Source organism: Chelon labrosus, assembly GCF_963514085.1.
Source record: "Chelon labrosus genome assembly, chromosome: 7".
NCBI classification, from domain to species: domain Eukaryota; kingdom Metazoa; phylum Chordata; class Actinopteri; order Mugiliformes; family Mugilidae; genus Chelon; species Chelon labrosus.
Genome location: NC_140343.1, coordinates 8,433,131 through 8,456,808, shown reverse-complemented (window position 1 = coordinate 8,456,808; position 23,678 = coordinate 8,433,131). Strand labels below are relative to the sequence as shown.

Below are 23,678 nucleotides of genomic sequence, written 5' to 3'. Positions count from 1 at the left end.
AATGAAATTCAACAGCGACGAGAGAGAAGCAGCATCAAAGTAAAAGGATTTTTTATTTTTTTTTTAAAACGCGGGGTGATGTTAAACCTGTAACAGAATAAAAGATTCCTCCGGAGAAGAGAGCAGGAGAGGTGAGGATGGCACGCAAGGCATACGAGAAATGAACTAAACTAACAGCTGAGAGAGGAGAATGAGTGTAAAGTAAAGACAACTATCCTTCTCTTACCTCTGCAGCTGCGTGTGGTATCCTTTGGGAATAGAAAAAAAAAATGTAGCGGTGGAGGAATCTCGAGTTTCAGCAGCACTGCTTCAGAGCCACACTTTTCTGCGTCTTCCCAGGTTAACGCGCATATATAGCTGTGCCAATCAGCCAAACTCTCCAGTCCACCAGGACGGCACTGTGTCTACCAACGTGGGTTTGTGTATATATATCCCTGATGGTGATGAATAGCGGCGAGTGAAAGGAGAGTACTACGCTAGAGGGCAGATGGACTGACTGAAAGAGGAGAGCAGACTGAGTAGGATGGAGGAGTTACTGCCTCCTAACATCAGAGCAGCTGGGCTGGATACACCCACCTCAGCGTGCATCGAATGGGAGTCGCTCAGATGCTCTTGAGTATGCAGAGAGAGAGAAAGCAAGAGAGAGAGAGAGAAAGAGAGAGAGCTTCGATGTGCAGTCTGAGATCTGATCTGATACATGCACACATGCATAAAGGATCTCATTAACTTTCTTTTACTGACACAGTCGCCGATGAAGCTGTTGTCTCAGCTGAGCACAGTCCGTGAGAAATGTCTGCAGGGGCTTGCAGCGAAAATGAATGAGCCAGCTGATGCGAAAGCCTAAAAGCAACCGCTAACGAGTTGAATTTAGCACTTATAGAAACATTATTATTAAGTTGCGGAGCTGCAAAAAGTGGGTGCTACTGCCAGCAGTTCTCACCCTGGATGCCCCACGTGTCGGGAGAGAATAGCGTAACTGCTAAGCTAAGACGTGTCGCTGCTTTCATCTCTCATGGCAAAATGAGAAGGAGGAAGTAGTTCTTGTGTCACTAATACAATTAGTTGATTAATATAACAGTCAAGGAAGTTATAAATGCTCCATTTGGTCCAGCTACTCAAATGTTTAAATACTTCACTGGAAATTAAATATCTTTGAGTTCTTCTGGGTAAGTTGAATAAAACATGCAAGTGAGAGTTTGATTTGGAGCCTTTCCCAGCTGTCATCAGGCAAGAGGCAGGGTAAAAAAAACCCTATGTTAACCTTTTACTTGTTCATCAAACAATAATACTAGTAACAGCCTAAATACTGTAGTTTTTTGTGTTTATATGTGAACATGTATGCAAGTGAATAAAGAAAATCCCTGTGTGCATGCACGTATAGAGTTTTTTTTTTCACTTCAGGGTTAAGCTACTGTAGACTTCAGGACATGCTTCTCATTCTTGGAGTGCACCATAGCTTGTCGCTCAACATGCCTTCATTTTCCCGGGAGAAAAAAGACGGCTGGAGGTCGGTAGGGTGGGAGGGCGTTTTTTTTTTTTTTTCGTGTCATGGGCTTTGAGCTGTCACGCTGCCCACCTCCACCGCTCCGGCCCGTGAGAGCTCCGTGCCTCCTGGGACAAAGCCCGCCTTGATAGAGATCAACTCCACGGCACGGTGCATGAAGAAAGGTCCTCATTACTACCGGAGGTTAGAGGTTAAATTCTTGTGGGATCGGCCTCTAGGTGGTGACATCCCTGATTCATAGTAGTTCGTCTAAATTCAACAAAGTGACTGTTTTTCTTCTTTTATTTCCCTTGAGTGACAATAGGAATACATTTTTAGAGAGACAATATGTTCACCAGTTCACAATAGCAATCAAAAACAAGGCCTTGTGTGGATTTCACTGTAGCTTAGGACGTGGGTGGCGCTGTCCCGCTGTACCTTCTTGAGCAAATTATGTTATCAGGAGGTGATGAGGGAAGTGAAACACAGTAATCCTCTATTATAATGCACCTCCTGGTTAGGATTTAGATGGGATGTGAGAGAGCATATACACACAGTTGCACCTCCCCGCCAGCCCGCCTTCTTAAAAGCGGATCAATCAGGAGCCGGTTACTCAATCTGTAATGAAATCTGTTCCATTAAGCAATTATTATACACCATGAATGTGATTTAGGATAAATTAACTGCAATTTAAATGAGCTGTGGGGTGTTAAAGCGACACCAGAGCTGGGGATTGAAGAGATAACCTATTCTGTGGCATTAGACTGAGGGTGGTAAGTGCGTGCAGTGACTCCATCGTCTTCTACAATCTCACAGGAAGTCTCGTACCCTTAAATTACTCCCATCTACTACTGTCTACATTCTTACTGCAACATGCACTGGATCACCAAGCCTGAAAACCTGAGTGGTTTCTGGTAGCTGAGGTTCAGTGGCTCATGTCCATCGATACGTCTTTGCTGCTGACCAAGCAGCTACTCTGCAGCTGCAGCAGCAGCAGCAGCAGCAGCACTGGATGGTCCAGCACACATACCGTCGTACTGACAAATGCCTATAGTGGCTGTTTGCAAGAATGAAACGATACACCTGTCGTTTCCCGTTTTTCTGCTGCATTCAGGCGCTGCGATCCTCCCCGTGTCGTAAAAACGCACGCCAGCACCAGCACTCCGTAGCCTTATTACAATCAAAACAGCGCAACTGATACACATAAACCGAAAGGAAGATTAGGCGAGCTGCTGCCGCGGCGGGCAAATTAAGCAAATTTGGATTTATCAAACAGAGCAGAAAGATGAATAGTATCTTACCGTTACAATCGTGGAGGGATAGCCTGCTGGCTGTCAGATGAGGAGATGCTCCAGTGAAGGTGGGAATGATGCTGCTGGACAGTTTCAACCTCCTGTTACTTGGATAATGTCGCCACCTGCAGGTTGAAAGTGGACACTACCACAAAATATATTTATTTATTTGTTTATTTTTACATGGCGAGCTGTTTTCTTTCTTTTATTATTATTGTTAGTTTATATATATATATAAAATGTCTTCCCTGAGGTAAATTGAGAAGAATTTTGTGAGTGGAGCCCTGTTATTATGAAATATATATATGAGGATTGTGTCATTTCAGAGAGTGGACAATATACATCCGTTTAATTTCTTCAAAATAAAAGATGTCATTAATAGAATCGCATGGAATTAAATAAAAACTGTCTGCTTTCCATTGCTGGGAAAGCTATTAAACAGTGCTGTGAAGTGGATTAATTGCCTTTACTAAACGTAAACATTCTCATCATTGTAGAATGGATTTTACAATTAAATGTCCTGCATTATAATATTAGCAGATTCTGCAAAACTGTAACTGGCTGACTTTAATTATATATATTTTTTATTTTAGCTGTAGCTTAACTTGAAGATATCACGTTCAGGGTTTACTTCCATTTATTTATTCACTTTTAATTTGAAGGATGAACCTAACTGCCACCGACTGTGTTGTTTAATTTAACTTGATGCAGCCTCTCAAAGGACTACAAAGATGGCGTCTAAACCAGCCTGGTGAGCCAATCGGAGCCTCTCGGACTGTCTATGGGTGAGCCTAAAGGAAATAGGTGTCTTAGTTGAAGCCTGAGATTTTGAACGTAACTCTTCGTTGATAAGTAACTTTTTACGGGTCTGCGTTGTTTTTTTAATTTTATTTGAATATGTTTGAACTGTTTTTAATGTCAGGGTTGACCGTTATTCGGATATTTTTGCCGGTTGTGCTGATGTCGTGTCGGTGTTTCTCCGGCGATGTAACGGCCGACGGGTCCTCCCGCAGGAAAAACCGCCAACTTCTGCGGCACCATCTGAATCGTCAAACACTGCCCTAAGATTGGATATTTGGTGAAATATATGAAAATCTAAATTTGGAATGACTTATTCGGGTAAGATTCTTTTAAAAGGTATCGAGTTTGTGAGGATTAAAAGTATATATGTTGTTGGAAGTGAACAGTTAGTAACGGCGTGTTGCCTGTTTTCTCCCCCTCCTACTTGTTTGCCGCACGGCACCGTGTCGACCCAGTTTTTTATCTCTTGTTGTCTGCAAAGTGCAGACAACAAAACGTCGGTTTATCTTGCACTGGTTCTGCGTGATTTCTATGTTCCAGTGCTAAAGAGATAACGGTTGCTAGCGTAAACCGTTGTAATCCAGTTGTTCGGGGGGCGATGAAACAAGAGACGCACAATTAAGTTAGCGTTAGCCAGCTAACGTGTTATATAATAGATGCTATACTTGGTTTTGGTTTAACTTCCAAAACCAGAGCGGGTTACATTGATTAAATCGAGCAGAGTTTAGTTGTTTTAATACATGTGTGGTGTAAACTTAAGTGCGTAGTTACTTTCGTTCTCGTTGAACTCTGATGGCGCCCGCTAAAATTAAACACTGCACTTCCTCTTCTCGCCAGTGAGGTGCGCTGTTGCGTCTCAGTAGAATCTCCCTGAAGGCACCGACCGGGACGAAGATGCCAGGTCTGCAGGGTGAGCATGCCGTGGCGGGGCTGGGGAGCCCCGTGAAGAAAAACAAACTGTCTCTGAAGTTCTTCCACAAGAAGGAGACCAAACGGGCTCTGGATTTCTCTGAACCCCTGACGGATGAGCCCAAAAAAGCAGCCGAGCCAGAGGAGGAGCCTGAGTCCAGGTAGGTGTATGATGTCAGCGAGGTGTTTATTATGGGGTCAGTCCAAAATACTGCTCTGTTGCCCCAGTTTGTTGGGTGTCAGCTGTTATTGTCACTCTGGTTTAGTCACAGTCCCCTTTTTGATGGCATGATATGGTGTAATATTTATCTTGAGAAGTGTCCTATTTTTGTCTTTATAACTCTTTACTGAAGAATGCAGAACTAAAAAAAGCTTAAACTAGGCCAAGACAATCTTTATATGCATTTGAAATTCATTCATGAACACCTGTAGGTCCTACAATCTTATTTTTTTACCAAGTAAACCTAATAAATCTGGTTTCTAGTCAGAAACAACACGGCGTTCAGGCAGGAACTGCACGACTCCTGATCAAAAACAATCTGTTTTGTACACGTTGAGAGTTTAGTTTCGAGTAATTTTATCTAGCATCACAACAATCAACTACAAACTGATGAGTTTGCTGATTTATTTATGTGTGTTTTTCCCTCTAATGCGTCATTTAGCGGCTGTGATCAGGTGGTCCCTGGTCCTCGTCCGTGCCCGTCCTCACCTGGCCTCCTGCTGCCGTGTGAAAAGAGAGAGAACCTTGTGCCGTTTGTGGGATTCAACAACCTGGGCAACACCTGCTATTTGAACAGTATCTTACAGGTGAGTTGCTATGATCACAGACAAAGTGGACTCATTTTTCTTTCTTTATTTGTGTAGTGGCAAAATTTCAGTTTTAGTTTTCGTTCCCTTATAAAGCCACTTCCTTCAGTGTTCGCAGCAGACGGTTTCTGACTCGTATCCAACCCAAAGAAGAAAATAATTCCCTGGAACGTGATTGTAGTTCGTTCTTGAATTTAATCCAACATAAAAGGGGTCTGTAGTACAAGTTACATTCGTTCAATAAAGCTTGGACACGGTAAAAAGCTGTTTTCATCCAAAACTGCTGACACTGTCTGAATCATAGCACACACCTGTCTAATCACTGAGAGCAGCAGCGTACGTCACCAGGCATCAGACTTCTACAAAAAACTCATATTAAATGATAAACTATCATAATCAAATTAGATCTTAATTCTAAGTGTTCAAATGTTATGCAAACTTCTCAAAACAACGTTTTCACCTCTTACAATTTGGTTGTAGCACACATTGCAGTCCAAAAAATCTGAGACCACTCATGATACTTGCATTTTTCTCAAATTTAATACACAATGTTTGATTACGGAGGATATTAACTTAACACTTTGAGCGAAAAGTTGAATTTCTGATATCAAAGCAGTAGTTTTAATAGCTTTAATGTCAGCTGCACACAAGCTGTATCGACTGCACAAGTGATGGGACAGTGATCCAATAGCTTCCTGCGATGTCAGTCTTGCGGTGCTCCCATAAGTGTTCAGGTAATGGTAAAGTCCCTTACACTCAGGATTCATTGGTCTAAATTTACAACCAGTTGTTGCAAAGGTGCGTTTGGCTGTCCTGCTGCAAAACAAAACCCACCCACAAAGATGCGAACCAGATGAGGAGTAACCACTCTTTGGTTTGGGATGGAGTTGATTGCATTGTAGGGGTCTGCCTCCAGACCTTTAATTAACCTTCTCCGATAGAAGGAAGGAACTCAAAAAAAAATCTGACCTCCAATCTCTTAAAATTTCATTGCTTTCCTCGAATTAGTGCAGAATATTTTACCTGTTTTATTTACTTAAATACTTAATTTTGCTAGATCATCAGTTTCCAGATTTCAGTGCGGTGCCAAACTATACATGTGCATGTAGCATTCGTGCACATGTGTTTATAAAAGATAATGCTGTGTAAGCATGGTAGCCGGATAAATGGTTAAGAGCCAGATCAAATAACGAGTCAAAAAACAGTTTCGTTTTATATAGAAACTGCAATTTAACATTTAAAGTTTATAGTTTGTGCCACTTGTCACATTAAAATCATAATATTTAATAGGCTTCGTCTCGCCTAAAGAAGTATAAATCAGCAGAAAATGATTTCTCTTGTAACTAAAATGACAGAGACGTGTTTTTACATAGTGGACAAACATGCGCCCTAAAAAAAATAGTGTCTTCTGTCAGAACAGCTAAAGCCCAGAGATAAGAGGACAGTCCGCAGTGTTTAGTGTTTTCCTGACTGTGACAAACTGTGCGTCCAGATCTGTGGCTTATCGGTGGTGGCAGTGTTTGGGTGCAAACAGACAGGCGCTGGAGGTTTTATCGCACATTCTGGCCCTTGTACGATCTCCTCTGTAACACCTGTTCAAACACAGTTCCCAAAGCTTTCAGGTCATGTTTCATCCTTTGTTTTGGGATAAGAAACACAAGATCTGTATGGAGGACGGGCAGGACATGTTTCAGTGTCTGATTTCATCACTAAATCTGTTTTTACTGTGTCCAATGTACACGTTGTGCAGGGTTATTTGCAAGCGGTGAAACAGGCCTGGAGATCAGTTTACCAAACAAATTAATGTGTTTAAATTAATTTTCTAGCCTGTCATGTGTAAAAACATTAATTGTAATTTGGTTTTTACAAATTATCTGTCATAATTTCTCCAGTATGGTTTTGACATAAGTATTAAATGGGTCTGTGTTATAGATGTAGACGATAGACTGTGACTGTTCTTGTTAAAAAGGAAAATAAAGGTATTGTCCTTGAAATAATGAGCAGTTACCTTCCTGCTTAGACATTACGGTCATTTAGGAAGAGGTTTTCAGCTTTCCATACAGGTGGATGAGTGGTAAATGAATGTGGTGAGAAATATGATTAATCTTGTGTCTTCTGATATCTCCTTTCTTCTTCAGGTGCTGTACTACTGCCCAGGATTCAGAGAAGGAATAAAGAAGCTGTACGACTTGTCTAAAACAAAAGACAAACCAAAGGAAGACGCTGATAAAAGCGAAGAGGTTGGTTTAAGACATTTTTTTATTCTACAACTTTACTTAAGCAAAGCCTGGCTCCAGGAATTACCGCAAAGAAATCGCCACTAATTAAGAATCTTGTTTCATATTTAAAGGTGTAAGTCTTAACCTTTTCTCATTCTCAGCAGTCAGAAGGTTTATCGGAGGATGTGCCAGCTCACATTGAGCTCCTCGGCAGCTTCAACAATCTGATCTCTTCAGTGGAGCTGCTGCAGTCCAGCTTCTTGCTCAACCCCGACAGCTTCAGCGAAGGAGAGCTGGCCACGCCGCCTCGTAAAATACTCCACACGCTCCGGTAATGACCGATACTGAAGTCGCACATTCAGAATGAAAAGCTGCTTGTTTCTACCCAAAATGGTGAACGATGTAGGACAAAACTGTCTTTTTCTGGTTGGTACTTATAACAAATATCCCTGGATTTATTTATTTTTGTGATTGACTTAAACTGTCGTGACATGATTAGTTCCTTAAACAATTAAATAAGCATTTAAATAAGCTGTTAACTAATTCCCAGCCCTGTTTTTGTGTTGCAGGCAGTTGAACCCCATGTATGAAGGCTATCTCCAGCATGATGCTCAGGAAGTCCTGCAGTGCATCCTGGGATATGTCCAAGAGGCCTGCGACACCATCAGGAAGGAGCAAGAGTCGGAAAAGGAGGGCAATGACGACAATGTGACGGAAGTCAAAATGGAGAACGGCGGCCCTGCGACAGAATCCAAACCTCCCACAGAAGAGGACGGCCAAGTCAGCGGCAAGAGGAAGAGTGACACCGAGGTGGGCAACGCCAAGAAGAAGCCAAAATCCGTCAAGGCCAAGAAATCTGAGGCTGCGGAGGAAGACGTCGGCAGAAATAAACCCTTCACTCGCTCCAAGCGGAAGTCCTCCAGCGACATCTCCCTTGACAGCGCTCAGAATAAAGACGGAGAAGAGGAGGAAGGGATGAAGAAACGGGAGAAGGACGGAGAATGTGAGCAAGAGGGGAACGGCGAGAAAGCGTCTAACGAGGCGGACGGGAAGAGGAAGAAGAGAACCAGGCTGAGCTGGCTGAGGCCGTCCGGGAAGCAGCCGAGTATTTTCTCCAAGTTCCGCAGCGTGGGGAAGATCAGCTCCTCAACTGTGAAGAGCAAAAGCAAAGCGGAGCAGGAGAGCGAAGTGATGGACGAGCATGAGAATGAGGAGACCGGTCAAGAGCTGTCACCTCAGAGCACAGCCGAACAGAAGGACGCAGTGAAACATCAAGGTAAGAGATACTGAATGAAAAGATCAATCAGATTTAAATTAGGAGTCCAATAAGTAAATGATGGAAGGAACAAAAAGAGTCGTATAGTTGCATCCATTGTTTTATTGGTTAATTACAGTGAATCACTCTGCCATCTCTTGTTTATTTCTGTCCGGTTCAGACGGTCTAGGCCTGATGGAGCGCTTGTTCCAGGGCCAGCTGGTTCTGAGGACTCGCTGTCTGGAGTGCGAGAGCTTCACGGAGCGGAGAGAGGACTTCCAGGACATCAGCGTCCCGGTGCTCGATGACCAACCCAGCAGCCCGGACGACCTCTCTGAGAGTGAGGATTCTTGGGAGCTTTTTACTTTGTGTTTAAATATTTAAGGCCTCTGTTCAGGCTCAAATGACAAACACACCGTCCACAGTCATCCATGTTTTGAAGTATTACAGAGGCGTTAGTGCCACGATGCTCTGTAAGCTGTGAGAATGGATTGTTTCATGATGGGGAAACTAGCACCAGCCCAATTGTGGTAAAATATTAAAGTGGCTTGTAGATTTAAACCTTTCTCCCCGTGACTGGTAGATGTTCACATTTTTAAAAAACTTAAAATTTCCCACCCTGCAGCAAATCATTTTGGTCATTATTTCAAGTAATTGCACCGCTTCTGGAAGTTTTTATTTACACCGTCACCTTGAGCAAAGCAGAAAAAGTGCATTCAGCAAATTTAAAGGACAGAAAGGTAATAATACAAATAAATAAATTCAGTAACTGATTCTTCTTCTTCTTCTTCTTCAGTCTCTCCAGACCCTAAACCAGAGCTGAAGACTCTCAAATGGGCCATTGGTCAGTTTGCGTCGGTCGAGCGCATCGTCGGGGAGGACAAGTACTTCTGTGAGACCTGCCATCATTACACAGAGGCCGAGAGGAGTCTGCTCTTTGACAAAACTCCCGAAGTCATCACCATTCACCTGAAGCGCTTCTCTGCCAACAGCTTGGAGTGAGTTCAGCACTGTTGCACTACATTTTTGATTATGTGAATAAATTCAAATTGGATGGATAAGTGATCACTTCAGCACAAAGAAAGAGGTTGTTACCGCTGCAATCGCTCCTCCTGTCCATACCAGGTCTGCAGACACTTCTAATGTGAATCGGTTTGAGTAAGGTGGGACAAAATGCAGTCCTGGTTTGTGCCAAAATACGCTTGAAAGTTTAACTGGAGTTGACGTAAAGTGGAAATGGTTGCAAAGGTTTTAGAGCAAAGTCCCCTCTTTGATCTTTGCGTTTATTGCTCCACTGTGGCTTATCATGGAATCAGATTTTGACACAAAATCTGGAAAATACCTGCTTGATTCGTTTACATACTATTTCAAGATTATGTACCTATTTACAATAGAAGTTCTGCGAATTGTGTCCGCCATATCTCAAATTAATAACGCTGTATTGTGTATATATGGATGTCTACTGACCTGCCTGAACAGGAGGACTGACTGCAGGGACCCACAACTCTACTAGCAATCAAATAATCCAATGAATATTGCTTTAAGACATAATTGGGGAAAATAAGTCTGTCTTTTAACAGACTATTACAGCATACTAATATTCTCCTTTTTAAATATTGTAATAGTACGTGAAAGTTTTATTTATTTATTGTTTAATCCAGATCTTGATTCTTTCCTCCTCTGCATGTGGCTGTAAGGATAAAACAGTTGAAAAAAGCTTCCAGATGAACATGTCAATAAGATTTTATCTGGAAAAACATTAAAAAGAAATTATTTTAATTTAAAAGTCATGAATACATGAAAACAAGCATGCAGCCGCTCATAAACAATGGAATATTTATTTAATATAAATCCTGATGAAGTGATCCTGTTTGATCATAGACAGTAGAAACATGGAAGCCAAAGCAAGTAGAGCTCCCCCTGGTGGCTGGCTGCAGTATAGGTCATAAGCTCCACCCCCTCCATGTTAGTGGATGGGACTTGGGACGAACTAAAACACTAACACGTCCATATTTTTACAGTTTATAGTTCTGGTCTTTGGATACAATTTTCTGACTTCAGTTGAGTTTTCAAAACAATGAAATGCATTGACTCCCTTTGCATCACTAATTCTTTATCCCCCATCTTCTTTCCTCCAGCTTGGACCCGTATGCAGGCCTCTCCAAAGTCAACACCCCCTTACAGACGCCCCTGACCCTGTCTCTGGAGGAGTGGTGCACCCGGCCCTCCACCAAAGGCCAACACTACCAGCTGTTCGCCGTGGTCATGCACAGCGGCGTCACCATCAGCAGCGGCCACTACACCGCCTACGTCCGCGTGTCCGACCTGAAGGACGTGAAGGTCCTCCTGCGGGACAGAGAAGATGCAAAAGAGGAGGAAGAGGAGAAGGAGAGCAAAGAGGGAGCGAAGGTGAAAGAGGAAGCCCTGGACTACGACGACGGGGAGGTGTCTTTCAGCCTGAGCACGAGGGGACAGAGGCGCTTGGCGAGCAAATCGGGGAGCAAAAAGCTGTCGGAGGGAGGAGTTGGACTCTTGGGAGGCCAGAGGAGTTATTCCAGTTGCAACATCGGGAACGGCGGCAGCAGCAAACAGACAGAGAAACCAGCAGCAGCAGCAGCAGAGGGATCTAAACGGAGGAAAACCATCAACAGCTCGAGCCAAAAAGCTGAAGCCGGACTTAAAAAGGAGCCCGAGTCTGTAGAGGAGTCCTCGATGACTTCCTGTGGTGGTGTGGAGACCACGGAGCAGCAGGCTCTGAGCAACCTCCTGGAATACGAAGGTAAATGGCTGCTGTTTGATGACTCTGAGGTGCGTTTGTTCGAGGAGGAGGATTTCCTTCGAGCCTGCTCCCCTGAGACGTGCTCCTCGTCCACACCTTACCTGCTGTTCTACAGAAAGATGCCTGATCCTGGACACTAACACAAACCCCCCCAGAGAAAAGACAGATGTATTTTTTTTTGCTCACTTCAGACTCTGCCAAAAAAAAAACTAATAATAAAACAAAAAAAAAATACTGTGTCCGCCCTGTTACACAGTAAACCTTTATCTGCGTCTCTTTGCGGGACCAAGGCCATGATCTCTGCCTTCTCATGCAGCTACTCACCTCATGGGAGTCATGTTATGAAAATGCTCGGTTAAATGAGGATTTGATTTACACGCCAGGGATTAATAAGCCTTATTTTTGTACAGGATATATTTTTTTTCTGTATGTTTTATTTGTTTTCGACCCTGGCTTTAATACTCATGTCAGTGTCCACACCGTGTTCTAATTTTTTTTTTTTTGTCTCTGTTTGAATGGTTCTCTTTTACAAAACGGATAAGCACTTTTGAACTAAAATTTCCAGAAGTCAAAATGCAGAATAATGGAACATGTTTTTATTTTTATTTTGTCAGTAAAAGCCGTCGGTGCTGCGTATTTGAAACTCTTCTTATACTTCTTTAGAACAGCCTTGACGCGCCGCTGAAGGTTTCTCCTCTCAACTATCAGGTTTTTATAAGATGCTTTTTGCAAGGTTGATTCAGATTTAATTTAGTGGAAACAAACCACTTATTTTATAATATGTAAATCGATAAAGCTCCTTAAATTCAGCTGTAATTTAGTTTTGCGCTGTGAGGAGAAGGACGGGTTTCTCAACGAGACTCTGACTCCCGCCGCACGTAAACCAACCCTACACTACCTCCTGTTCAGTTTTTCTACCTGCTCTGACACGAACTAGTTAAAACGTTCACTAAAGACAAAAAAGAAATTGAGCATGCACAGGGACGGGATCTGAGGCTAAAACAAGTTTAACCCCCAAAGTGTTCAGAACCTGCTAAAGAGTCTAAATTTAAATTAGAAATTTACCGTGAGTCCCTCTGCATGCTCAAAAAACTCGATGCCTGGGTGTTTTTGTTCGAATCCAGTCACCTGTCGTGTATAATATTCCACAGATTAACATGTTAAAAATATAACATGGTCGTGGTGTTATATCGGTAGAGCTCATTCATCTCAGGTCCAGTCACAGTTTAAGGGATTGACTCGTTTTTCCTAAGTAATACATTAAGAGCCATATTCAGTTCTTTCAATATAAAGGATTTATAAATGGAGTTTGGTGTGTGAGTTCAAAAGCAGCTCTGACCCGTGTGTCATTTAATCTGTAGCTGATTAGTAATAAAGTGGGAAGGTGACATGCAGCAGGACCAGCCGATAAAGATGACGTGCTGTTTAGCGTCTTCCATCTTTATCGGTTGGTTCTGCTGCGTTAACGTGGTAATTTTGACAGCCCTTTTATTTTTTACCTTCGTGTCTTCTTGATTGTCGCCGAGCAACATGTTGACACTTCCCCTCACTCACATTTCCGCTGTGTCTTGGTTTGCCCCCCCAGCTTTAACTTTAAATCCTACATAAACACAAGAATCAGTCGTTAATCACCACCATCACGCCGTGTGAACATTAAAATATTTATTTAGTAAAATATTTAAAATAAAACAAAACTACATAAAATTATACAAGGATGTTTTAAAGTACCTAATTTTAAAACATTGTCGCTCCAACTAAAAATGATAATAAAGCATCATGATAAATACTGGTACAATTTTTTGCATGTTTTTTTTTTTTGTTTTGTTTTGTTTTTTTGAGTTACATAAACTTTCAAGTTGTAAAATGCATTGCTACACCATAATAAAAAAGTGCACACATGAAATTGAATACAGGTTTTTGACACTTCGTACATAATTAAAAAGACACCTTGACCTTTAAAATCGTACCTTCTCTGCTTGTAAAAATTTGGCGGAGGCGAGAGAAAAAAAAAAAAGTTTTTTTTTGGCACTTCTACTGAGCATTCTTCATATTCAGCGGCTGGTTAGCTCACAGCTAGCAGTTTCTGTTTGGTTTCTAAGAGTTGAGGGCCGATATTATTAGCATGGGGCGCTACTTCCCTGCAGTGACAAATGACAAGGCCGAGAGAAATTCTAAACGCCAAGGTATCTCTTTAATCTTTAAGGACCTCTTGTTCGCTCCTCTGATTGTGTAACAGTTCGTCTGTAAACAAATTAAGACACTGGAATGACGTACCAAGCTGCAGCTCTTCTAGTCTTTCTTTTTGCTTGCCGAAACACTGACCTCGACTTTCAAAGAGACGCTCCTATTTACACTCGAGAATAAATTAATATTGCAATTTCTGTTATGTGTTTGTGCAGGTGTGTGTGTGTGTTCGTGTTCTCTTCATCCTCAAATGTCAAGCCTGCGAAGACTCGTTCTGCTGAAGGAATCTCTGCAAATCAGAACAAAAACAAAACATTTATTTACTAGACCAACATTTTCTAATGATTTGGATCATTAACTGGATTTATAGCCATTTACTTATCATTTCTACTAAGGGACGTGGCACGTATGGGATGATGGTACAACTTTGCCAGATCAAAATGTCTAGCAGTACTCTATTCATTATCTCTAAATGAATTTATATGCAGTGACATTGATGAGGATGACAGATGCAAGGTTCCAACTGTGATGTTCATACATTACTGCTGTTGGGGAAGTAATACAAATCAATCTTGATTTGAAAGACCCAGTACTGATTCATAAAATCCTATAATATATATATATTTTTAAATATATATTCCTGCATCCTCTCATTAGGAACTTGGTGCGGTCTTGTGAGACTGGTCAGGCAGGATTTTGGACTTTCAAAAGCTGTAAGATGTGTCAGCTAGAAGCTAAATATTGTGGCTATACCACCGACACCAATCACAGTTGCTTCGACACTGATACATCTGGAAACCTTGTGAATCAGAACTGCAGAGTAATATATCGCAGCGAATATACTTTCGAAAAATAATCACACCTAAAAGTATTATTTCTGAATTTCAGCGACCAGAAGGAACCCTGCAAATACACAACAAACACAACACGACATAGTCTGAAGAACTACCTTGTCAAGCGGTCCGTTTGCTGCGCGATTTTCACAGAAGCAAAGACAGACACCGATTTATTTTCACCTCCAAAACGCGCCAAATACTCTCCAGCTCTGTCACACACACACACTTCATTCGGTCCTTACCTGTGTGAGTTGACCTGCAGCACGGGTTTATAAAGCTGGGGGATCTTCCTGTTGATGAGGGGCTGCAGCGCCTCCTTCAGTCGGTGGTAATTCCTCTCCAGCTCCCTCTGGTACTCTTTCTGGTCCGGGCCGATCAGGCTCTTGTTCTTGCGCAGGGCATCTTCACACCTTTTTATTGAGGAAAGTCGGCGTTATGTTAGCATGTGGGAGCTAAACTACACTTCCTGTCTGTTTCAGTAAAAGCATCAGTTAAATATCAATGAAACTTAAGTGGAGAGAAATCCCTCCAATGACAAATGTTGCTTTGCTTCTTGAGGTGTAGCAACATTTAATGGACGCCCTAGCAATGGCATCAGCAATTTGACAAAAGCAACTCTGAAGATTTAAGTATTATGAGGCACAGATCATTGCTCAAATATGAGATTTACGAGAAGAGTCTGTTAACAGGATTGTGTTTTATCATGCGTGGCCCGTACCTCTTTGTGAAGTCTTTAAAGCACAGCCGTAGTTTGTTGTGGTGTCTGTACAGTTTTGGGTCACTGGGGATCTCTGACAGGAAGACCTGAGCCACCTCCAATGGACCCTTAGAAAAAACAAAAACAAAAAAACAACTTGATAAACATCAAGCTGCAACTAGTCTTGGTTTGTGAATAGTTAGCGCTTTGCTAATTCTTCTCACGGGCCCAAACTTAAAAAAAAAAATACGTACCTGGTTTACAGTTGTGCCCACTGATCCCTGGAGGACCATTTGGAGCATCTTTGCATCAGCAGGATCCTGGTGGGTGGCGAAGGCTAGTTCCTGAGTCTTCTTCTGCATGTCCTCTATTGCCACCTCTATGGGTGTGGATATAATCTGGAAAATGAGAGTCAGGCAGTTTTAGAGATCAGGACTTTGTGCAAAGGCTAAATGTTTTCAAGACAGATACTTTATTTATTCTGTTGGAAATTCAGCATCCAGACACAGGAGGAATTACAGACAGTAAAAAGTACAGTGAGGTAAAATGGATAACAGTATATAAAATATACAAGCCGTGTCCAATAAATCCTTTTAAATACTGGAAAAGGTTAAAGAAAGGTTTCTACATGTCCCCGATCTTTGCCCGTGTGCTGCTGTGGACTCACCTCTTCTTTGTGGATGATGTTGATCCGCGTCTTGATGTAAGGGAAGGCGTGGGAGGTGGTGAGGATGGTCTTGCGCTTGAACTGCTCGTGCAGGTCGCCGTGGGCCCGCCCGTCCAGGGTGAACGGAGTGCAGTAGACGAAACGTCGCAAGTTGTAGTTCTTGTCGAAGTAGGTGATGCGGTCCTTCATCTCGTACGTGTCGAAGTACGGCTCCACGTACGTGATCTGGACGAAAGCCTGCGGAAACGGTACGTGTTTTAGCGTTTGGGTGGTGTGTGAATGGCTTGTTACGCGTCTATGTGGATGCTTTAGCCAACACTAACCTTATTTGGGTCCAACTTGCACTTGTCCACAGGGTTGGAGTCCTTGATGACTTCTACCTGGTCCTCTCCATACCGCTCCCCGTAGAAACCCTAACAGAAAAGAGGAAGAGCTTTATGACAGACGACTGCTAAATGCAAACACGTGAGGCACGGGTTAATTCAAAGAAACACGCCACCACAGGAAAATGCTGCACGGCGGCGTTTACCTCTAGCCTGTGAGAGATTTCTGCCAGCTTCGTGATGGCCGGCTCTTTGTACACAAACTCCTGCTCGTCCAAGTCGCCAAATTTTGAACCGTAGAAGCCGACTCTGAAGTACGTGCCAAACATCCTCTTTCCAACCTGTGAGCAGAGGAAAACAACTGTTAGGAGATAAAACAAACTCTGATAATCATGAGCTTTTTGTTTTTCTCTGTTGGCACCTATTGTAATTTAAAGAGAATCAGTAAACACTTGCAATGAAATATATTCTATGTATATACATTTATCCTGATATAACTTTATACAACAATGACAGACTTCAGGTCCCTTCACAGAAGCGAAGAAAGAAAAGCTTGTCGGGCTAAATTTTCAGCATTAAGATACATTCCTCTGTAGCTATAGATAACAAGCAATCTTATATCTGCTTATTCTGCATGAAAGTGCACAGAAAGCAGCCGAGAACTGGCCAACAATGTCCAGCTGTTCAAGACCTTTTCTACCTCAGTGACACAGGACAGGCAGGAGCAAGGTAAAGTAAAGTGAAAAAAAACAAACGCCAATATTCAAATGAGTATCCTCTTATTAATCTATACATTTTCAACGACATCCGCTCTGGAAGCCCAGCCCAGCTTCTATGTAGACATTTGGCTCGCGTGTGCATTTTTTATTTTTTTTGTTTGGCACTTTGATCCAAGCAGCAGAAAAGTTTGGTTAAAAACAGCGTTTAATCGACGTCAAGACCCAAGAGCGGAGAAAGAGAACGAATTATACACGGAGAAGAGTCTCTGCAGAACAAGAACCGCTGAAACTACTTAAGTACATCCAGAAACTCTCTATTTTGTTCTGCCTTGATCTCTACTTATAAAAACCGGCCATAGAATGGATCACAGACGGTATAAAGAGTACTGCTCCTCAAAAGTGAAGCTAAAGCAAGTAGAGCTCCCCCTGGTGGCTGGCTGCAGTATAGGTCATAAGCTCCACCCCCTCCATGTTAGTGGATGGGACTTGGGACAAACTAAAACACTAACATACACATGAAATAATTTGTTTTCAAGGATGGTTTCTGTCATTTTAGGTTGTTAACATAATGCTGATGCACGTTCAATTGTCAATTTTTGTGGATAAGTTTCGTTTTAAGTTAGTTATTTGAGAAACAGGATGTGACGTAATGGCGACCATCAATTGCCTAGCCAACCACTCCAAAAAGCGGTCCCGTGTGACCGCAAGAGTTGTAAATAAATAAATAAATAAATGAATGAATAAATAAAAGTACAGCGTATAATCCAACATTTCCTTGTAACTGGTGGAGGTAGAGCAGAACGTAGTTTTAATTAAACAAAAACACAAGTGAGCCTCCATATTTATATACAGTCTATGGAATAGACAGATACCTGTACGGCAGGTGTCACTAGGTGTGCGTAAAAAAGTTTGTGCATGGCATGAAAAAGGGGGAAGCTATGGAAATTTAAGCAACTGCAAAACAACGTCCTTCACAAGATATTTAGGAAAAAAATTTAAAAAAGTTCAGGGCAAATCGGGAGAGAAAGAAATCGCGTACTTCAGCTGCTAAATTAAAATATGTTTTAGGAGTAATTCAAGAAGCCCTAAGGAACTTACCACAAGACACAATTAAGTAAAGTGGGAAGGAAGGGTCGGCAACCGGGGAAATCAAAAAAAAGGGAGAAAACAGAACAAATTTTAATCAGGATTGGCTTCCTCTAAAGAACTGAGAAAAAAAAACACAAACTAACACACAACAGCAACAAATATCTCCACTGATTTTTAAAGAAAGGAACTGATTGTGGAGGATCCAGACCATGCAAAGGCAGACCGTGACGGGAGAAAATAAAAGATAGAAAGAGTGTGAGGAAATAAAGATCCACAACCCTCAGAAACACACCGTGCAGTTTCAGTGTATTTCTAAAAGGAACAGTGAGTGCTCTGTCCATGCAACAAATCATGAGGACTCAGAGGTTAATGCTGTTAACGAAAAGAACAGAATGGATGGAAAAAATAAACAAATCAGGGGTCGATTTAGTTTAAACTATTAAAAGAAAGAGCAACAGCTAATCCAAATCAAAAGGGGCTAAATCAAGTAATCCTGTGATTACTGTGAGATGAACCCTCTCGGAAAAACCCTGACTGCGTCGACAATTTCAGCTTTAAGCTTTGACACAAGGTTTGCAAACACCTAGGCTCATTTTAATTTAATCGTGTGTGGCAAGAATGACCCTGGCGGCTAGAGCAGGAGGGCCGCCGGACACCATTCACGTCAAAACAGTGCACTGAAATCGAGCCCTGTGGTTGAAGATGAGATGAAGTGTGACAGCGGAGGCCAGTCAGTCAATGAGTGCGCGTGTGCTGGCTGACACACTAGCAGGCAAGACAAGAAGATGAGGATGGAGGGGGGAGAAAAAAGTGCGAATTGTGCAGGTGATGCATTCACTGAGACTTTTGTCATTAGTGTCACACACCGTGGCTCCCATGCACAGCCTGTCAACACTGTCACGTCTAAAAAAAAACAACAACAACATGCTCCTCTTGCACATTAAGAGGAGGGAGGAGAGAGGAAACGGTGAAGGGTGTTGCTGCTGTTCGTACAGCGAGTGTCCCCAACGACGGGCGCGGAGGGGGGGTGGGAGGGGGCAGACAGCTGACATTGTCTGCAGATGTTAATGGTTTGGATGTATGTAACAAAGCAAAGAGAGCAACGTGATGCCCGTAGCTAGCAAATAAAAAGATGAGAGTAAATAAAAAAATACAGACAACATGAGCAGGGCCAAGCAGGAACTGTTTAGCCACCTACCTCCCAGCCAGTACTCTGTGTAACAAAGAGAATACAGGACACGTGAACGACAAAACACACACACTCTCTCCACACACACACACACACGGTGTGGTGCGTGCACAGGATGTTACAAGGAGAATGAATGGTTTAAAACTAATCCAGGTTACTAAGCTGGAGAACAGAGCAAACTTAGGGATATTATCACGACAGGGTTATTAAGAAGTTTTGCTTTTTTTTTTTGGGAGATGTTGCTCTGCAAACCGGACGACAGTAACCCTGCCCACACTGTAACCTGGCAGCGTTAAATATGAGACACACAACTGGCCCTCAACAAAATCCACAATTGAAGTCTCATCCCACATCTCATGCATCCTTAGTTTCATACTTCATATAATCAATAAAGCATGCCAGGTGTCAGACATAGTATACACAGACTGGAATTAAAACGCAAACTAATAATATCATGCAAAGCTGTGTCTGTGTCTGTGTGAACACTGATGTGTAGGGAGCGTGTAGGTGTCGTTTCTGTGATGAATGCAAGTTATTGTGAGGTACAGCTCATGAAATAGTTTAATCCTTCTACTCTCTGTGTTAATATGAAATCCTGCTGGAAGGATCTTTTTGCACTTATGCGAAGGTTCATGAGGCCATCCAGATGTGATTAACTGATACGCACAAATCTTACTGGATTTACACAAGAACATAAGGACGAAAAACGTAACTTTATGTGACCCACATGCAGTCTTCTCGTTACAGAAAAAATACAATACAAGTGTACGGACTTTAGATTTCCTTGTATAAATTCGGTGTCCGTTTGGAGCCTTGTGTGGAAGAGGAGCTCTAACTTTGTGTGTGTGTTTACCTGATGAACAATTTTGCCAAAGGCTTCCTGCAGTTTACCATGAATGGTGGCTAGCTTCTTTGCGTCCCTATTGGCTTCATGGATAGGGATCAGTACCTTGTACACTTCGTTCACCGCCTCATACATGCCGGCCTGGCAAAGAGAGCAAAACAAACATTAGTGGAGTACCAGCCAAAAAAAACAAACGGTTGCATTTAGATGACGGTACGTGTGACTCGTGCCTTTGTGTTGTACATGTATTTGTTTAATGAGAAAGAGAGAGAGAGAGAGAGAGAAAGCAACCTCTATCCATCAGTCATCTCTTACCATGGAGAACGAAGCAGCAGCCTGCTCCAGGAGGCCCACGAGACCGAGCTCAGTGAAGTATTTCCCCGAGCAGATGCCCTCTTCGTCTGGTGACACCACGTCGTCAGAGACTGCAGATTCCTCCAGCACATTTGAGGAAATATTCTGGAGCACACGGTGCACTCATTAGCGCTGATGGTTCCAAAAGACACATGCATATAGACCTACATTTTTCTACTAAGAGTCGTCGTCCTTACCTGGAAGGTGACACAGCCTACTGGCAGATACTTGCGATCCTCCAGCATGCTCAGGTATTCTGCTACTAAAGCAGCGCTGTGCACCAGACACTGAGCAGCCTCAGCGTGGTTGTTCCTCTCAGAGTGCTTTCCAGCCATGTTCTGGAGCCACGTCAGCCGCAGGTCCGGAGATGTCTGGTAACCCTTGGCAATCCTAGTCATGGGACACAGACAGAATGCACACAGAGATCAAGATATTGTGGCTGTAGAAACATCACTGAAAATATTTGAGAGGCATTTCCTGCTTGATCGCACGCGTGCTGTACCTGTACATGAGATCTATCAACATCTCAGGATCTTCCTGGTGCTCCTTCATCTTCACTGTGTCCGACAGGATCATGTGCAGATTGAATACGAGGTCCTGGACCTGGAAGTAAGAACAGAGAGCTCAGAATAAATATACTGCTCACCCAGTATTTAATCTTTAGAAATAAAGACCTACAAAGTATGGTGAAGTTATAATCTGCACATTCGAAACATAAAATCAAAGATAAACTGTCTACTCTGCATTCTAACAAAACACAAGATGAACAACTTGATGGATAAATCGGTACCTGGTCAGGGAACGTGGTCTCCCTCAGCTCCAGGTCCTCCTCTGCATAGGTAAGGATGGTCTTTAGAGAACGACGGAGGAACTCTTCATTAAAATTCTGAGACGTTCCCACCAGCGAGGAAAGAGACATGGTCACCTGCATCTTCACCCTCGCAAAGTTCTAAAAATGCAGAAGAAGAATGATTGAAAAAAAATTTGTCGAGTCCATCGGCTTTTAAAGGGATAGATATGAAGTTGGAAGGAAATACTGTGCAGTGCAAATGTCCTTTCCAGCTTGAACTCGTAAAAGGAGTCTGTGAAAAGCCTGGCTTCATTATAACAAAGCAAATTATTTTCTCTAACTGGCTGACTGCAGAGTTTTGTGTTAAATAAGGTGAACATACAAATACAGTAACTGAGAACTGGCAAACGAACTGTTATTCTTTTCTGGATATTAACTTTGCTAATAATAGTGCTATTGTGTAAACTATATTCCAAGAGTCTTTCCAACCCACCATTCCAGGTTCAATAAAACACAAACTTTGTGGTTGTTAACTTTTTGTTCTGCAGCTGTACTCACGTTGCCGATCTCAAAGTTTTGCCTCATGAGGAGGTAGAGGGAGGCGCTGGCGTGGGCTCTGATGGTACCTATGCTACTGCTGCAGCTCCTCAACAGTCTCAGACACAGATCAGCACACTGCTCCGTTTCCTCCTCAAACAACAGTTCGGGAAACTGCACACGTAGAAAGAAACGGAAAGACAAATTATATTTGCGTAAACAACGAAGGAGACTAGAAAGAAGCGCACTTTAAAAAGTCCAGTGGTCCGACCTTAGACACCAAAGCCCTCTGTGTGGCGAAACAGTGCTGGAGGTAGAGGGCGCTCTGGTTGCAGGCCATGCTGTGGAGCAAAACCTTCAGCACCCCACCCAGAATACTCTCCTTGGATTCTGTCACGGATACAGTCTGGGGAGGGGGGACATAACATAAGTTTAAATTTAAACTTGCATGTCTGTGTTTATGAATGCTAAGTAAGTGTGGTTCGCTTGCACACCTGTACAATGATCTCCAAAGTGTCAAGAATAATTAGGTTGGCCTCCGTCGCAAGGTTGCCATCAATAAGGGCTTCGTGCTCCAGCTCAGCTCTTGTCCTGCAATCAAGAAACAGTGTCATAAAATTAACTCCCACACGATGATGTCGATGGTGTTGCCCGTTGAATGTTGCATGAGCTTCCAGACACCACATTCAAGCCACTGCACAGGATCATAAAAAATGTAGTAGCCTTTGCAGAAGAAAATAGTATGTGCTGAGTGGAACCTCAGCCACTGGTATAAGGTAAATATAGATATATATATATATAATGCAATACAGTGCAGTGTTGTATTGTATTGTACTATAAGTCTGTTAAAGCTGTATCTTGGCCCAGATTAAATCTAGTGTTGCACTGGAAAACACTTCTTAATCTGATTGGATCTCAACTTTTCTACATCCCACACAGCAATAATACATGCTGATCCAGTAAGAGACAGAGCAAACCTATAATTTATATACCTAAGAGGATTGAAGGCATAAAGGAGGCTGTTCTTTGTTGCTAATTAAGTGAAGAGCTAAGCACTCTATTCCTATTCTACAAGAGGAAGACTGGGGTTAAGTGTCGTAAATACACACATAAAACTGGACTTGATTTTAGATTAAATGCGTATCACTTATTTTGTGAGTTTCTCTTGTTTCTCTTTTTTTTTGCTGCAGCAGCAACAACCAGGGAAACACACGCATCATGACCCCAAAAACAAGAAGCACACCGGTTAAAAAGCAAATCAGACCCACTGCAACCACTACCAACCCCAAGACATACAGTATGCTGTTACCAGGACAGAGGGACTGATGGGGCAGGGGATTCAAGGGTCAGAGCGAGGATCGGAGGGGGGGGGGGTCTCTGTTTGCGCACTGATGTGCATGTGTGAACTTAAAAAGTTAAAATGGAGGGAAATGAACGCTAAATCGCTGCCATCGCCACAATTATTAATTATTTTTCAAAACTTGCTCAAAGCCAAGTTCTTCATGTTAGAAATAAACTAAAAGATTCATTTTCTGTCCATTTCAACCGTCTGAATTCCCGCATGCATTACAGCGCAACTTAAAAAGAGGCACTAAAGCAGGGAGGGGGTATTTCAAAGGAGCACACAGCAAATGTGGACCATACAGTACCTGACTGATCTGTGAGTCCTATGTAAACACACGGCAACATGAGAGAACAAATGGACATTAACAGAAAACAAATGCTGGAATAGAAGTTACAAAAGAACAGAAATTAAAATGCTAAACCAAAAAAAAAAAAAAAAACAATTATTCTATATTGTTCTGAAGCTATAGGAGTGCATGCTACACAGCTGTCTGCACAGTCGTACTTTAAATGAACCTGATTCTGTTCGTTTGTAAATCCAGCAAAATATATAGAAAATA

General features: G+C 42.4%; 3 protein-coding genes across 14 annotated transcripts in view; 1 reads left to right on the top strand and 2 right to left on the bottom strand.

Annotated features, from left to right (window-relative positions):
• kank4 (KN motif and ankyrin repeat domains 4) overlaps positions 1–876 on the bottom strand; it is a 74,669-nt gene extending 73,793 nt beyond the window's left edge. Inside the window, exon 1 of the mRNA XM_084548560.1 lies at positions 227–876. The gene's annotated coding sequence lies outside the window, so the exon portion shown is untranslated. The remainder of the gene's footprint in view (positions 1–226) is intronic.
• A 2,844-nt stretch (positions 877–3,720) lies between these two features.
• usp1 (ubiquitin specific peptidase 1) lies at positions 3,721–13,969 on the top strand. Of its 2 annotated transcripts, XM_084549093.1 has the most exons (9): positions 3,721–3,894; positions 4,414–4,646; positions 5,148–5,292; positions 7,431–7,532; positions 7,673–7,842; positions 8,081–8,787; positions 8,948–9,106; positions 9,563–9,764; positions 10,905–13,969. In XM_084549093.1, exons 2-9 carry the CDS (start codon positions 4,471–4,473, stop codon positions 11,683–11,685), a joined length of 2,442 nt encoding a protein of 813 aa, XP_084405219.1. In that variant the 5' UTR covers positions 3,721–3,894; positions 4,414–4,470; the 3' UTR covers positions 11,686–13,969. The 2 variants fall into 2 exon arrangements, with proteins under 2 accessions (XP_084405219.1, XP_084405220.1); XM_084549094.1 differs by lacking the exon at positions 3,721–3,894 and having other exon boundaries at positions 4,114–4,646.
• The window catches only part of dock7 (dedicator of cytokinesis 7), a 41,100-nt gene continuing 31,303 nt past the window's right edge, over positions 13,882–23,678 (bottom strand). For 4 of the 11 annotated variants that reach the window (XM_084549089.1, XM_084549081.1, XM_084549086.1 and 1 more), the window contains 17 exons: positions 23,424–23,441; positions 22,269–22,365; positions 22,046–22,180; positions 21,796–21,948; positions 21,238–21,396; positions 20,950–21,050; positions 20,645–20,837; positions 20,409–20,552; positions 20,103–20,234; positions 19,259–19,273; positions 16,459–16,584; positions 16,253–16,342; positions 15,930–16,166; positions 15,517–15,660; positions 15,284–15,390; positions 14,808–14,975; positions 13,882–14,018 (listed from right to left, as the gene is read on the bottom strand). In XM_084549089.1, the coding sequence (XP_084405215.1) occupies positions 13,976–14,018; positions 14,808–14,975; positions 15,284–15,390; positions 15,517–15,660; positions 15,930–16,166; positions 16,253–16,342; positions 16,459–16,584; positions 19,259–19,273; positions 20,103–20,234; positions 20,409–20,552; positions 20,645–20,837; positions 20,950–21,050; positions 21,238–21,396; positions 21,796–21,948; positions 22,046–22,180; positions 22,269–22,365; positions 23,424–23,441 (2,062 nt within the window). In that variant the 3' untranslated portion in view covers positions 13,882–13,975. Of the gene's footprint in view, positions 14,019–14,807; positions 14,976–15,283; positions 15,391–15,516; positions 15,661–15,929; positions 16,167–16,252; positions 16,343–16,458; positions 16,594–19,258; positions 19,274–20,102; positions 20,235–20,408; positions 20,553–20,644; positions 20,838–20,949; positions 21,051–21,237; positions 21,397–21,795; positions 21,949–22,045; positions 22,181–22,268; positions 22,366–23,423; positions 23,442–23,678 lie in introns of all 11 variants that reach the window. The other 7 variants (XM_084549085.1, XM_084549087.1, XM_084549091.1 and 4 more) reach the window with 3 other exon arrangements.

Excerpts from the sequence above, each read along its gene's own strand:
- usp1 (XM_084549093.1), top strand. The coding sequence starts at position 4,471 with ATGCCAGGTCTGCAGGGTGAGCATGCCGTGGCGGGGCTGGGGAGCCCC. Across the intron at positions 8,788-8,947 it reads GGACGCAGTGAAACATCAAG|ACGGTCTAGGCCTGATGGAG; the intron begins GTAAGAGATACT and ends TGTCCGGTTCAG. Across the intron at positions 9,765-10,904 it reads TTCTCTGCCAACAGCTTGGA|CTTGGACCCGTATGCAGGCC; the intron begins GTGAGTTCAGCA and ends TCTTTCCTCCAG.